The sequence below is a fragment of the Macaca mulatta genome, chromosome 9 (assembly GCF_049350105.2).
Source record: "Macaca mulatta isolate MMU2019108-1 chromosome 9, T2T-MMU8v2.0, whole genome shotgun sequence".
Taxonomy (NCBI): domain Eukaryota; kingdom Metazoa; phylum Chordata; class Mammalia; order Primates; family Cercopithecidae; genus Macaca; species Macaca mulatta.
The window spans coordinates 130,424,532-130,440,339 of NC_133414.1; the positions used below are offsets into that span (position 1 = coordinate 130,424,532).

The following is a 15,808-nucleotide window of genomic DNA, read 5'->3' on the forward strand; positions in this document are numbered from 1 at the left end:
CCATGTAAAGATGAGGAGCTTGTGCCAGAATACAAATCAGCTTCATGACTAAACACAGTTTTGTAGTGGCCGGGAGTGCTGATACACACCTTTAGTCCCAGAGCTACTAGGGATGCTGACAGAAGAGGATTGTCTGAGCCCAGGAGTTTGAGGCTGCAGTGGGCTATAATCACACCACTGCAGTTTAACCTGGGTGACAGAGCAAGACCCTGTCTCTTAAAAACAACAACAAAACAGTTTGTCTAGATGGCTTTTGCTGGGGGTGGTGGAGGACTAGAATTTCTCCATGAGGAAAGTAGTACACTGAGTTACATTCAGGCACACATTCCTTATCTCTTTGTCTATCAGTGCACTTGGAGTAAGACTGCTGTATGTCATGTTATAGACACTGCCCGAAAGTTCCACCTCCAAAACTTCATAATCTAGAATTCTACTCCCTGAATATAATTCTTCCACTCACCCTAAGTCTTTTTACCTAATGCATCTGCTTTGCCTTTACTGGAACCTCATTCCCTGGCACAGTCCTTCAGTCCCTTCTTAGATCCTCCTCTTCTTCCTCTCTAACTTGCAACCCACAATTACCATTATCAACTAAACTCTAAGCCAGTGGTTCTCAAAGTTTAAGTGCTGAACTAGCAGTATCAACATTACCTGGAAACTTCTTGGAAATGCAAATGCAATTTCTGTGAAAAACTCTGGACTAGGGGCCCAGCAATCCATATGATTCTGATGCATGCTAAAATATATGTCAACTGTGTCTTTTTTTTTGGGTGACAGAGTCTCATTCTGTCACTAGGCTGGAGCGCAGTGGCGCAATCTCAGCTCACTGCAACCTCCGCCTCCTGGGTTCAAGTGAATCCCCTACCTCAGCCTCCCAAGTAGTTGGGACTACAGGCGTATGCCACCACGCCCAGCTAATTTTTTGTATTTTAGTAGAGACGGGGTTTCACCATGCTAGCCAGGATGGTCTCAATCTCCTGACCTCATGATATGCCTGCCTCAGCCTCTCAAAGTGCTGGGATTACAGGCATGAGCCACCACAGTCGGCCATGTCCTCCTTCTCAAAACTACCCACTATCTCCTCTGGTTGTCCCTTAATCACAGTGTTCCTCAAGTTTCTGACTAGCATATTTTTCGTCTTACTTTTCACCTTCCCCAGTAATCTACTCTGTCCTGGAGCTTCAATTACTTTTTATGAGCTGGTTGCGCTCTCTAAATAATTAAAAACACCTGACTTCCCCCGTACTAATATCTGCATCTCCAGCTACTTGCTAATCATCTTCACACTGAAGGCCTGAAAAGGCAAGGTCTGTAACAAGCCCAATACTTGCTGTCCCACTTCTCCTCCTCCGTAGTCACCCTTGATAGAATCCTGAGTTATCTTCAATGCTTCCAACCCCTTGCTCCTATCTGAACTCTATTTTGGCAAAGGTCTCTCATTTCTTCATTCTGTGCTTCTTCAGGGGCATGCAATCCCTTATTTGGAATATTATAACAATCTCCAAACTAGTCTTCTCTTTCTGAAACAGATATCATTACCCAGCTTAAAGCATTACTTCATATTCCCTTTGAATAACACCCCACTCCCTTCACAAAGGGGTCCCCAAATGCTTTCTCAGCCCCATCTTCAGCAATGCTATGCTTTTTAATCTCTGGCCACATTTACCATTTTCTTAATGTTCCCTGTGCCTCTGATGTGCTTCTCTTGGAAAAATATTAATCATTCCTTTAGGCTCACGTCGAATGTTACCTTCCCTATCTATGTAGCGCTCCTCAGTCCTACATTCCTATGACCCCATCACCCTCCCCAAACCCCACACAAGGCTCTCCACACTGTACTGTTGCTGTACCTTGTGTCCCTTCAGCATTTAACTTGTCTGACACACTACAGCAAGTTGTGTATTCTCCCCTCTTGGGTCCTATACTCAGTGGGAGCAGGCTGTGTGTCACTGGCTTGGTGTGTCCCAGAATCCAGCCCAGTTCCTTCTACATAGAAGACATTAATTCAGTCTGTGCTACTGAGCCGATGTTCACACTGCAGTCATCCATGTTTGCATTCATACTAAAAGGACCCCACTCAAACTGGGAACATTTATTACAACCAACTACTCTGAGAAGCTTCCAAGAGAATTCACAACAGTAATACTGAAGTAATAATGCCCCTATGGTTAAAAAAAGGTACATGTATTGTACTCATTTATATATGCATCTATCCTGGTACTAGAATATATACATTCCTCAAGGGCACGGGGAGTATCTTCTCCATCCTGGGCTCACAGAGCTTAAAATAGTACCTGCACCTAGAACTTTACTATTTAATTTATATTGAAAATAGTTATTTTATTTTAAAAATGTAAATACAACAGTCTCACTTTCCTGTGCAGAATATTAGGCATTGCCTCAAATGTCACTGACGCATATTTGTATGTGTCAAAATGTATTTGTACAAAACATTAATATCAAACTACAAGTTTCCTTGCACTACAAATTCTTGCATAGCCTGACCTCAACTCAGAACTTATCCAATCTCATGCAAGGAAGCAATCAACCTAGACCTGCTCCAACCTTTCATCTCAGCAACCTGCTCACTAACAGCTTCCATTCTTAAGCCTTTCCATTCCCCCAGCCATTCAGAGCAGAATCTAAAGGTAATAGCATATTACAATGGAAAGAGCACAGGACTAGAAGACAGGAGATATGGTCAAAGTTCTGGGTAAATGACATACTTGACTCATAAGCCTCTGTTTCCTCAAAGGTAATGAAAAGACTGGCTTGAATGAGTAACCCTTCTATAAATAAAAATTCTAGATTTCTATCATATTTTCAACTTTGTTTTTAGCCCTTTTATCTCTCTTTCTGGCAATTTATTTAAATAAAATGTAATAGCTTCTTTTAGTTCTGAAAAACTCCTGGTTCCATGTACAAACTTTGTTTCCATAAGAACATATTAATATTCCAAATACACTCAAAACACTTAGTAAAACATTCCCATCTCCTTAAAGACTGTAAGTTCATAGCAGTTCACAAAGAGCACAGCTGGCAGGGTCAGACCTAGGTTCAGACTAGCTCCTATACTTATGAATTAAGCAACCCTGAATGAGTTTCTAAACCTCTGTGGGTTGCAGTTATCTCACATGCAATAAAATGAGAATAAAACCACATTCTCTGCAAGATTATGATGAGTCAAAGAACATATATATAAAATACCTAGCCACATTTTTAGAATATAGCAGTCATTCAATAAATAATAAGCTGCTCCTATTATTAAACCTAAATATCAGGATACCATTATCGCAAAAGAGAAGGCTTATCTCTATAAGGCTACAGACTGTATCATACTTCAAGCTCAGACCCAAGTACAAGACTCAAGCATTCAACTTTGTCAGTAAATAGTCTCATGAACTAGAGTCTGAGTATTAAGGCTTTTTGAAAAGTTTTAAGCTAGACTCAAGAGTAGCCTTTATTTGACTTATCTAGGATGTCTTCCATACTACAGGAGTGGCAGGAGGCACAGAGGAGCTATTGATAGCCTGCAGCGCCTTGGTGTGCTTCTAAGTTGCCTTTTGGTTAGAATCAAAACATAATTTAAGATATATCTCAACACAAACCTAGGAATGGCAATTTGGCCGCAGGTGAAAAATTCATCTAAACGAAGTATCTAACCCACAAGGCAACAATTGCCAATTAATAAAGTTTTACCATAAATGTCAAGAAGATAGGACTACAAATATCTAAGAAATGTGTGGGTACTTGGTTTAACGTTGTGGGCTAACATCTATATGTGCATATGTAGAATAACTTTTTATATATGGTTAAAGCTTTTAAAGTCAAACTATACCACAATATATTTATATGAAAATTCTGCTACTAAATATTTATTCGGTTAATATATTCAATTTTTAAAGCTTAACACAAATGAATTATCCATTGAAGTTTGCATTACTGAACCTAAATATCTAAGAAAAAATAAGGCAATCTCTTCATAAAGAAGGGCAGTGGGGGAGAGGGGAAGAGGTACTTTCATACGTAAATGTAAATCATGTATTTATTTATAATTTTGTTAACTTTATATATATATATAATCATACCTACTTAAAATCACTTGAGTCAGCTGGGTGCGATGGCTCATGACTATAATCCCAGCACTTTGGGAGGCCAAGGCAGGAGGATCACGAGGTCACGAGTTCAAGACCAGCGTGGCCAATATGGCGAATCCCCATCTCTACTAAAAATACAAAAATTAGCTGGGTGTGGTGGCGTACACCTGTAGTCCCAGCTACAGGAGGCTGAGGTAGGAGAATCCTTTAAACCCGCGAAGAGGAGGATGCAGTGAGCTGAGATCGCACCACTGCATTCCAGCCCAGGCAACAGAACAAGACTCTGTCTCAAAAAAAAAAAAAAAAAAAAAAATCATATGAGTCAGGTAAATAAAAACCCCATTCAGAAAAAGCTAGATTTGGGACCAAATGACTTGGGTTTAAAGTCTCATTTCACTTCTTACCTGGTTTGTTTTCTTAGGCAAATTATGCTGAGCTTCGGTTTCTTTATCCGTATGAGAATAACACTGGACCTATCAACCCACCCCACAGGAATCACATAGGAACCAAGAGGCAATGGTTTGTAACTGATACCAGGAGATCTTCATGGTACCACCTCAACACTCCCCATACCTCTCTCATCACACCCCTAAACCTCCCTCTCCTATACCTCCTCCCTCCACCCACCCAAGGAAGCCAGATTTTTAACTGATCTATGTATTGGAGAACCATGTTAAGAGTCTGTTTGGAAAAAGCACTCTGCTTAAAAAAAAAAAAAAAAAAAAAGTTCGAAAAAGCTACACTATACAATAGCAGTTTCCTCTCATAAAAAACTTGAAAAATTCATCAAAGACATTGTACAATTACTCTAACATTTAATAAAGTAACTCTGGTTTTTCATGCCAAAAAGTATCCATTAGGTATACATAAAACTACTTCAATAATGACTGCTGACTAATCAAACTGATTCAACTAAAGAATACTTGAGACATTTATAGTGAAATTAATGAGTGAAATTTATTCTAAAGAAATTCCCACAGATTCAAAATAATTATGCTATGATTACAGAATTACTAGTAAGTCCCAGAACTGCTGCCAGAAACACAATTATAGCTGTATTTAATACAAAGAACACTTTAAAACAGCTTTGGATATTAGGGAGATTATGTTTAAAAAATACAAGCCTCTGCATTGTCTGAGAGGCAGGTGACAGCAGTGCTGTAAACAGACATTCTTGGTTGAGCAAGTTTCAGTTTGGCAGTGTTCCAAAAAAGAAAAACAGGGAGAAAAAAAAGACTGCACGATAGACACAGATTAAGAAGTTTGTTTTGTTTTACCATTCTAGAGGGTTGAGTAAATACAAAATAAAAAGGTTCTCTCAGATATGGTAACAGATCAGCTCTCTGCTCCAGAGAAATAAAATAGTGGATGGAAATTCATGCTAGTTTTGTTCTAACTGCATCACAGATTTTCATGATCATCTCTAGATTTCATAAGCAGTCGCTACTATGTGCTGGATTTACATTTATTTAATTTTTATCTCAGCATCTCCAATGTGGACATTCTTTAAAGTTTATTTACTCTGTTGGATTTGCAGTAGAAACTTTAGCAGGACAGCCAAAGGAGTGCCATTTAAACCAACGATCCCAAACCAAAGAATGAGTGGGAACCTGCTGGCATGCAATTATACTGAACCACCAAGAGAATATGAAAGAATCTGGCTTCACTAAGTCCTTCCTTTCCTCTTATGCTTGGGTTTATTTGTGGAATATTAAATGCGGGGAAAATCCTAGACAGATAGAAGCCTGGTTAGCTCAGGCTCCTTGTTTAGAAAACCACCATAACTTCCTTAGCTAGATGTAATTTATGTGGACGAGTAGCTACTGTTAAGATGAATATCATCACAAGGATGAATATCTAAAGTTAAGAAAACCCAAACGTATAAAACAGATCAATGGGCAGTTACAAAAGGACTTATAGCAGTCTCCCTTACACAGAGACCTCACTTTCACAATAGTGTTTGGGTTATAATTTCCTTCCAGAACACATTTAATGCATAATGTGAAATAGAACATTGGTTCCTAAAATTGAGTTGTTTAATTTTGTGCAAAGAATCCTAGTAACCTGTATTAAAGCAACTCCATACAAATTCCAAATCCTAGACAATGAATAAGAGTAAGCCTGGCATCTAGCCAGTATCAAGAAGGTACAATTTATATGTAGGATAATAAAATTTTAATAAAGATAGACTGTAAAAAAAAATCATGTCTAAGTTTCTACTTTTTAGAGTAGCTAGGAAGTTCATTTCATGGCTTTAACTTCACTAAGAAGCAATTTAGACATTCTAATGTCAATATAGTTATGAGAAAACCTAACAAACATGGTAAACAAATGAAACTCAAAGACCATCTAATTCACAAGTAAAATTTAAAAAAATATTTCCTAATAGAACCAATATTTGACCATTCCTTCCCTCAAAAGAACAATTCATCCAGCAGCTGGAACTCTACGGCAGGTCTGCCAGAGATAACACCCGGACCCGGGCTACCAGCATGGTCCTCCTCCCTAATGCCTTAGAACACATTTGGTACAGTCAAGAGCATCTCCCGTCACACAGCCACTGTTCGGCCCACCAGCATCACAAGAGAATGGCAATTACACTTGCAAACAGTTATCACCCCTTCTGCATTGAGCCTAGGAAACTGAGACTGCTGTCATGAAACCTGGTTTTTAGTTTCAACTGTACCAGTGATTTTTCTTTGCAAGAAATTTAGCATTTCTGCACCTGCTTGAACATTTGTAAAAATGAGATTGCTCAGGAGCAATAATTAGTTGAGGCAGAAAGAGATTCTGGTTCCAATTCCCCAATGTTCCAGGGACTGTTTTTGGATGATAAGAAACTTTTGCAAAGTTGGAATCAAGAAATTCACAGTAAAATTCTGTTTTGACAGTTCCTTAATGTGTGCACCCTCAATGACACAGTACCATGCAATGATGGATTTAAAATCAGAGGTACTTTGGAAGAAATACAGATGGATCAGAAAGTGACAAAGGTCTCTAGGTACACACACTAGTCTACAGCAATGATCCATGAAAGAGGCATCTGTCTATTACACACAGGATACAATATACTTGGGCTTCAACTAGCCCCCTGTGCCTCCAGCTCTAGCACTCAGCACTTGATTTTCATGCTCCAACATTTCCCTGTGTGAATAAGTGAGTTACTCATTCACACAAGCCTCTACTAAGTATTAGTATGTCTAGAGACTGACAACTACAAATGTGCATCTAAAGGTCAGGCTCTCCTCTGAGCCCCTACCCTCATTATACTAACCATCTACTCTGCTCCTGCTTTCCAATAACACTCAAGTCCCAAGCTGAACTTTGGCTAAGTCCCACTCTCAATCCTTTCCCCTCCCCAAATTTCTCTTTGTAACATCACTATTCACACCGCTGCTTAAGCTAAAGCTTTGAATGGTCCTCTTTCCTTCCACATACCTCAAACCCTCCCTATCACCTCGCAAGCAATCCAGAGGCAAGTATCATCAATTTTACTTATACAATATGCCTCAAATCCATCCACTTTTTTCCTTCTTCAGCAGAACCATTCTGGCTCAATCCATCATCATTTTATGCCTAGAAGTCTCTTAACTGTTCTGTTCTCATCTGTTTTTGCTGCCTCACAATCAGTTCACCAGGTAACAGTCATACGAATCTTTTTAACATAGGTCATGTCATTCCCTTGACTTAAAAGCCTTTATGACTGTCAACTGCATTGTGAATAAAACCCATTTTTTTACTAAGCCCTTTGAGGTCCTACACAATTTGGTCAATGACTGCCTGCCTCTATAATCATATAGTGGGCTACCCTCCTCCTCACTGATCCCATTCCAGACAGGCAGGCCTTCCTACGATTACTGGAATGTCCCAGGACGACTCTTCTCTAGGATCTTTACCCATGCCTCTGTGCTAGCATTCTTTATATAAACAGTTTTTTCCATCCTTCAGGTCTCAGTGACATGGCACCTTCTATGAAAGGCTTTCCCTGACCATCCATGCTAAAGTACAGCCCCCATTTTAATGTTTTCACAACAGCCCGTTCTTTCTCTTAGCAGTTTTTTAATAATTTGTAACTATTTACTTATCTAGCACCTTTTCTGGTGCGTAGTAGGCATCTTAACTTTTTAACTGAATGAATTAATGAGAACAAGTACTTTAGTCAAGGCTAATTACAAACGTATCCTCCTAGCTGGTATAAGATGCAATAACAAGGATATTACCTTCTCAACTTTTTTCCTTTTAACAGGTGGGTCAAATCTATCATTGACTCCAAAATACTGAGTAAGCTCCTTCCATTGGGTTTCATTTGAGGATGTTTCACTAAAAGAAGATAGTAAGTTTTGTTTTATACAATATATACTGTCTTTACTTTTACTGTTTTTAATTGGTTACTACAATTATACTACAATTACTAGTTCATATATGTTTGATTACGATCAGAAACAATTAGTTCAACAATTTCTACAATGGCCTAAAATATATAACTATTTTAAAGTCCACCTACCTATGAGATTCTTTTTCATTCTTCGATTTATCTGAAAAGAATTCACAGTGTCAATACCTAACTTCACTAATTTCAAAATCATATTTTAAAAAAATGGTTAAATTCAGTCACAATTTAGCATTAGCACGACTAACAACCTGAATTAAAACAAAACACCTTTTCTGGAGCGTTTTCTTTTTTTCCCTCTGAATCTTGAGGTTGTGCTTTTCTGTTCAGTATGTTTTTTATGCAATTCTTGAAATTTCTATGTAAAAGAAAAAAATATTGAGAAGCAAATACACTTTCCAGAAAAACATGCATTTAAAAAATAATGAAGTAATAAAACAATTATATTTCAGCATGTATAAAGATACCAATTTAATGATGGTAGTCAGTTCTTGAGAAGCTCTATTCTCTGAGACTCACAACCTGAGTTTTGATATTCACTTGTTTTGAAATAAGTCATTTCATAATTTGAGAGTGAAGCTCATGTAGATAACAAAAAAGATAAATAAAAGATAAAATAAAGACAGAAACTCTTCATGTACCACGCTAGGCAAACAGCTAATCCTGCATAGTGGTTTGGGGTTTTTTTTCTTTGTCTTTCTATGAAAAACAAAACAAAATAAAAGCAAGTATCTAAGTGGCCAATGCCTCAGAGAATAGTAAAAGCATTCTGAGTCCATCTCCCTCCCTGTTAAGTCCCAAGAACACATGCACATTCTGACCAGGGCAGAGACACAATCAGGGGTGTGTACACGCACAGGCTGTAGCAAGAGCATTTCAGAGAAAACCTACATTCCACATATCTACGGGAATTCCAGAAGGACACTCTTCATAGGCATTTACATTTGACTCTGTTTCAGTTTGTGGTTCATCTGTTGAGAAATCTATGATTTCTGTTTTTCTGATGCTCTCATCCTCTTTATCTTCCTGTAAGTTAAGTCCAGAGTTCTCCAACGTAGCTTCATCTTCAGAGTTTGACTCAGCATCACTTTCATTTAGGCCAGGAGGTAGCAGCCCACTCCACATCTTTTCTTCTATGAGGAAAAAGATTAATTTACACATGTAGAATAACCATAGAAATAATTTTAAGACCATTAGAAGACATTCCAGGTGCCTAATAATTGTAACAATGGTTTGGGAACAGTCCATCTAAACTTTTTTTTTTCCCCCATCTAAAATGGTATAGAATGAACTCATATTAAAATAATTAAAATCTTCACTTGTGTAAGTAAAAAAAAAAAGTTTAGAAGTTTAAAAGCTGTTTAAACAAGTTTGTTACAACACACACCTACGGGCAAAGAAAATAGAGCTTTAATTCTCTAATATATGAGTAGCTTTGTCTAAAAAAACATGAAATTCAGTAATGCACTGCTCAAGAATGTTAAAAACCTAACAACATACTTTGCAAGCAATTTAGGATTAAAATACCATATTTGAAGCTATACCAATTAGAGAATAAAACTGCGTGTTTCACCTATATTTAATGGACCAAGCTTCCAGAGGGCGTATTGTCTAAGGAGCAGGAAAGCAACTAAAGGAAAATTTTTAAGCTATGTAAGTAGCTGGAGGAAGGTATGGTAGTAAAACAGATATCCTACTTTTTAGTTTAATATTGTTTGCTAAAATAATATTAAATGAAATATAATCCTAACAATTTAACAAAAATGTACACTTTTTAAAGTAACAATACTATATTTGGGAAACTAATGGTAAAGTTCAAGATATTACTTAGCATTAGCTATACAGTCCATTGGTAGAGAGAACCATTAAGTTTAATAAAACGTGTTAAAATAGCAAAATTGTTATCATTTGCTAAAAGTATAATACTCAAGTACATATTCACTATTGATCTCCATGGCACAGTCTATTTTAGCACATATATTGAGTCAAAACCAGTTCCTTCAAAAGATGCTTAAAATAAAGAAGCCGGTTGTACTGCTCATGATTTACTATCAACCTGAAGGAATAAAATGGAAGGACGGAAATCTGTTTTGCAGTTTTCTGTCCCATATTGTGATTAACCTAGTTAAAAAACAAACAAACAAAAAAAACCACCACCATTCTCTCTGAGACAAACACATCAGGGATTTTGCGATAACAGATTTATGTTATCTTTTCAAGACTTCCTTCCAGGTCCGAAGAATCAGATCTTACTTTTTGTGGCTTTGGTCCAGTCTCATCAGTTGCTGGCTCTCTGAAATATCCTCACCAAATATTCTGTTGGCTTTTTATGAGGAAGGACTCTGGCATCTAACTGCTCCAAATAGAATCTTGACTCTGCCACTACTAGTAGTATGAGGAAATCATTTAACATCTCTGACCCTCGATTTCTTTATCTGTAATGCAGGGATAATTATACTGCTTATAGGGTTATTCTGAGGATTAAATGAGATAAGCCCCTCAACATAGTGTTTAGGAGGTCCTAGGGGCTCAATAAATGTTAAGTTCTCTTTGCTATTATTATTTCTATGGCCATGTATTACATTTTTATCATTTCTATTATGAGTGACTGGGTTCGTAAGATAGTTTTGAAGTTTCTGATAATTGTGGTGCACTCACTTAGCAATTGATGCCATCATTTCCTTCCTTGATAGTCACAATCTGAGATGAAGTGTCTATAACAAATATTAATGTTTAGTTTTCTGAATGGAGCAATAAAATGAGGGCAAATTACCAGGAAGATAATGGTAACCTAAGCTCCAAGATTCCTCATTTGCACAGGTCTTTCCAAAGTACTGTACTTTCAGAATTTGCATTTCTTTTTTTAAAGGAAGAGACCCGAAGTTATATGAGCTCCAGGCCCCATAAAACCCAGATCTATCCCTAAACCTGTCTGTGGATTTTTAAAGTTGAGACAGAAGTACTCTTGAGATACTCTGAGAGCACAAAAGACATCATGTAAAATATGACAATATTGAAAAATAGGTATCATGCTATTAATGAAAAAGATTTCTCCTGTTCTGAGAGCAAGGGGAAGGAAGAAGTAATAAGTTCCAGTATGATTTGGCCACCGGCATATAATATACCTTTAGGCTCATTATCATTTAAGGACTTAAAACAGTAACAAATTCCAGGTTTGGATTTCTTAGCATCACTGGAGTCTATGTTAGAAGTAAGTGTTTCCCTTCCTGTCCATAAAATATTTTACATGCCCATCTGTGTGCCAGACACTCTTCAAGACTCTGGGGACAGAAGTATATAAACAGGCAAAAATCCCTAGCCTCATGAAATGACATCTACACACATGGCAAGTTTCTGTTCAATTTTTGAGCCAAGTATTCCTTGACCTGGACTTCAGATGTGACTGCTTATGAAATGCGTGTGCCTCTCCAGTGGGCAATGGCACAGGTCTCCCACCAAACCACTGTTTTAGCATCTCTGCAGGGTGATAGTCTATGCTCTGGGCACCCAAACATACCTCCCTCTGGGGAACAGTCTCAGTTGCCCTGAAGAAGGCAAGATTTTTGCTGTTGTTGTTGCTAATCAGCCTTCAAGTAGGCATTTTTTATGGCTTTTTAAATTTTCTCAAAATTATATATTTTTAGCTCCCGCTGATGTGGCATCTGCCTGGTATGGTAATTTCTTGAGTGTACCCAAAGGAAAAAAAAATTAAAATAGCTTGAAAAAAGTGGAATCCACCTCTAAATCCAGGCAAAATCCAAATCAGGTAGGTTGTGGACTCCACTCTTGAAAACCTTTAAAGTCATGTGCCATTTTCCCATGACTCTCAAAAAACCAAACACAAGGGAGACTGAGCAGTCACTGATAAACATGGATAACTGCTGCCACTCACTGTGCAGCCTGCAAAATGGAGTTGCCTGTGTAAGCAGCAGCCCAATTACAGATCAGCCAATATGGAGTGGCTGCTTAGTGACTTTTGCTTTGGACTCATGTTTGAAAATAGTCTTTCTATTCATAGCATATAGTTGTCATTCACAAAGTTTCCAACTGGCACCATGTTAGGCCTCCTGTTATTCCTCTTTTGGCTGCTGTGGAGGATGATTATCTGTGTCTCTTACTCATGTCTTTCAGAGTGTATTTCTTTATTTTAAAGCAGATAATCCCAAGTTACCCTTTAACTGTGAAAATTCACTCAGCCAGTCTCAAGAGACGTGGAATATCAGAGAAACAGAAACTTAAATCTTTTTACTATAGATTATAGCCAAGTCCATGTAGCAGCCAATGTATTAATTCATAAGCTTTCGTTTTTTTTACCCTGCAACCCAAATAATTTTCAATTTAATCATTTTCGCCCCAAGGAAAATGTAAATGACTCAGAATCCTTTTTCTCTCTATGGTTTTGAATATCACCTTCTTCATTTTACACACCCTCCACCTCTAGAGTTAAGATTTATTCCATCCCACAATTATCCTCAAAGACCTTCTGTGTGTACTATGCAGAACACATCTTTAGTCCTCGGCTAACACAATTTGCCACGAACTGAAAATATTTATATACTGTCCTAGTCTGAATAACTAGGGTTTTTTTGTCTGTCTGTTTGCCCTTGAAAACCACCCATCGTCATTAGTTATCATATTTGGTCAGATAACAATGACTCAAAAACAGGGTACAGTTCAGTAGTTCCTAATCTAAGTATGAATATAGTAACAGGAGTCTCTAAGCTAATTTCAAAAAGCCCAAACTATTTTATTTTTCCCCTCAGTGAGACAGTACCATTCACCATTACAGGAAAAGACAAATTTAGCGAAGCACTATTCTTCACCACATGATAATCAGAGGTTCAATGGTAGTTATAGGCCTGACTTTTATCAGAAAAAAACATTCATAAACAAGGTTTAGTAGACACAATCTTTCAAAATATAGCAGCCAGGGAGAAATCAAATTACAATAAAAACTGTTCTAGACTGTGCACTCATTACAGGGGAAAAGAGTTTTTAAAGTTGGAAGATGGTTTCTAGTCCTGAGCAACATAATTAAAAGTCACTGCATTTGTCTGGGCCTCCATTCTTAAGCTATAAAATAAAGGTTTGATCAAATGATCTTTGAGATGTCTTACAGCTCTAAAGTGTCTCTTTAAGATTTTGATATTATAAGTGCCCCAAATGCCCAGAGTCATCTCACTCCTGGATGTATCACTCCATTCTCTCCAGGACTGCAATCCTGATTAGAGCCCAGTATCCCAGTAGATAAGGTTTCTCTCCTCTACCTAGCAACTCAGCCAAGAGAATGTTTTCGGAGAGATGCTGTACACTTCAGGACACTGAGAAGGGGAAGGAACCCTAGTTACAACAGGAAACACAAGAACCAGAAAGGGGAAACAAAGCAAGTCACTGCTACACATGGCATACAAACAGTGTGGCAGGCCTTGGTTTACCATTAATCTTCACAACAAACCTTCCACTAGGAATTACTATCTATATCTGCCCCCTCCCCTGCCCGCTCCGCCCTCAATTTACAGATAGGATAACTGACTTGCCTAATGAATTCTGATCCACTTGTTTTACAAAAATAGCCCCATGGCTTTAGATTATGAACTTTTACAGGGCAGAGTTGTAAGCGGAGACAAGGATTTGAGACTCGGTCTGAGAACGATCTTAGCCTATAATTACAGACTTGTTAAATTTGGTTAAGAATTCTTTTTCTGTACTTTTTGAGTACAGAAAGCTATGTAAGATGCTATACTAAGTTACATACATCAAAGTCAAAGTCACAGTCCGAGGTTTGAGTAATAATGTCATATTTTCTGGACAACCAGGCAGCTGCTTATAACCAAAACTCAAAAGATATTATTTGAGCAGCTCGATGGGTAAATGTTTTCTGTCTCTATTCCAGAATTTAAATTCCATTTTCATTGTATAAGGCTTATTTCCCATATTTTGTATTTGATTAGAAGTAATCCCAGAAGCCTGAACTTCATCTGATCTAAAATTAATTTCACTTATATACTAATTATAAGCCACCACATTTAACAATCTGAAGATTGTAATTTACATCATAATCAGTGTCGGTGACTTAAAAATGGTTACTATTTTCAAGCATGTTAACATCAACATTAACGTAAATATCCTATTTACTTTTATGAAATGAATGTGCTCCTTTTCTCAAAAAAGGTACAGAAAGGACAACTGAATTACAGGCCTGAAAGCGAATTTAGGTTGACAATCGGCCAATCCAGAAAACCTACTTATTTAGCAAGATTTTGCATGTATGCAACTGTTTTAATTAAAGAGAGTGTTCGTTTACTTGGCCTGAAAAACATTTTCCCAGACCCAAGATCCTGCATGGAAAGACAATAAACCAAGTTAACAGTTCAAGGCTCATTTTAAGTCGATTCCGCTGTGAGAATACTTACAAGGTCCAAGATGGCAAGAGGATGGGTCTAGTAAGGTACACCTGTTCCTGCTTGGCTGCACAACCGGGAATTCTGCAGGCTTTCTGGCGGCAATGCCCCACTCCAATCCCAAAACAGGCAGAATCCCCTCTCGGGCACAGAACTAAGCGCTGCAGTTTCCGGCGAAGGATGTCTAGCCTGCTGGCAGTCCCATTAACTGGAGCTGTTTTCCGGGATACAGCAACTGTAAACATGAGCCTGTTTCCCCTATCGAAAGCCTCCTCAATCCCCTCTCACTTTGACTGGAGTGGGACGGAGAAACCCTCCCTCATAACAGGCTGGGGAGGCCGCTGCGACGCCCCTTCCGAGGAAGGCTGAGGATGGCCCCGCCGTCGCTTCCGCGGCCCCGGGCCGGGGGCTTTTCTAGCCTGCTCCGGGAGGCTCGGCCGAGGAGCTATGAGGCCGCCCATACCGCCCCCCTCGGCTGCCGGCAAGAGGCCTTCCCAACTCATCATGCCGGAGCCCGAGCCGGCGGGTAACCAACCCTCCATAAGCCGTACTCACCTGTCAGGAAAGGGTCGCCCGGCAGCCATCTTAAGACCCCGTCAACATCGCGCCTTCTCATTGGCTCCTGCGTCTCAGCCAATGGGCTGGGGCCGTTCTGGCCCTAGGGTCGCCTTGGCAACCGGCCTCGTGGGGCGTGCCTTTTTAGTCCGTGCGAAGGAGGTGGTTCCTTGCTTTTTTTTCTCTCTTTTCTCTTGCCGTTTTTTCTTTCTTCTGAACATTTTTAAAGACTTTGTCCTTTCTTCATTCTCTGCTGTCGGCCAGTGCGTCTGGGCGAGGAAAGGGCTGACATAGATAGACCTTGAACTAAGAGTTGATGCCACCAGGAGGGAGAATGTTGCAGTGCTTTCTTTCTAGGCCCTTCT

At 38.8% G+C, this 15,808-nt stretch overlaps 1 protein-coding gene across 4 annotated transcripts in view; it reads right to left on the reverse strand.

Moving 5' to 3' along the window:
• FAM204A (family with sequence similarity 204 member A) overlaps positions 1–15,494 on the reverse strand; it is a 32,340-nt gene extending 16,846 nt beyond the window's left edge. Inside the window, exons 1-6 of one of the 4 annotated variants that reach the window (XM_028826911.2) lie at positions 15,444–15,494; positions 14,901–15,102; positions 9,379–9,617; positions 8,758–8,845; positions 8,602–8,632; positions 8,318–8,417 (exon numbers count right to left, since the gene is read on the reverse strand). In XM_028826911.2, coding sequence (XP_028682744.1) covers positions 8,318–8,417; positions 8,602–8,632; positions 8,758–8,845; positions 9,379–9,612 — 453 coding nt within the window. In that variant the 5' untranslated portion in view covers positions 9,613–9,617; positions 14,901–15,102; positions 15,444–15,494. Of the gene's footprint in view, positions 1–8,317; positions 8,418–8,601; positions 8,633–8,757; positions 8,846–9,378; positions 9,621–14,900; positions 15,103–15,443 lie in introns of all 4 variants that reach the window. The other 3 variants (XM_015148289.3, XM_028826910.2, XM_015148288.3) reach the window with 3 other exon arrangements.
• Between the last annotated feature and the right edge of the window lie 314 nt (positions 15,495–15,808).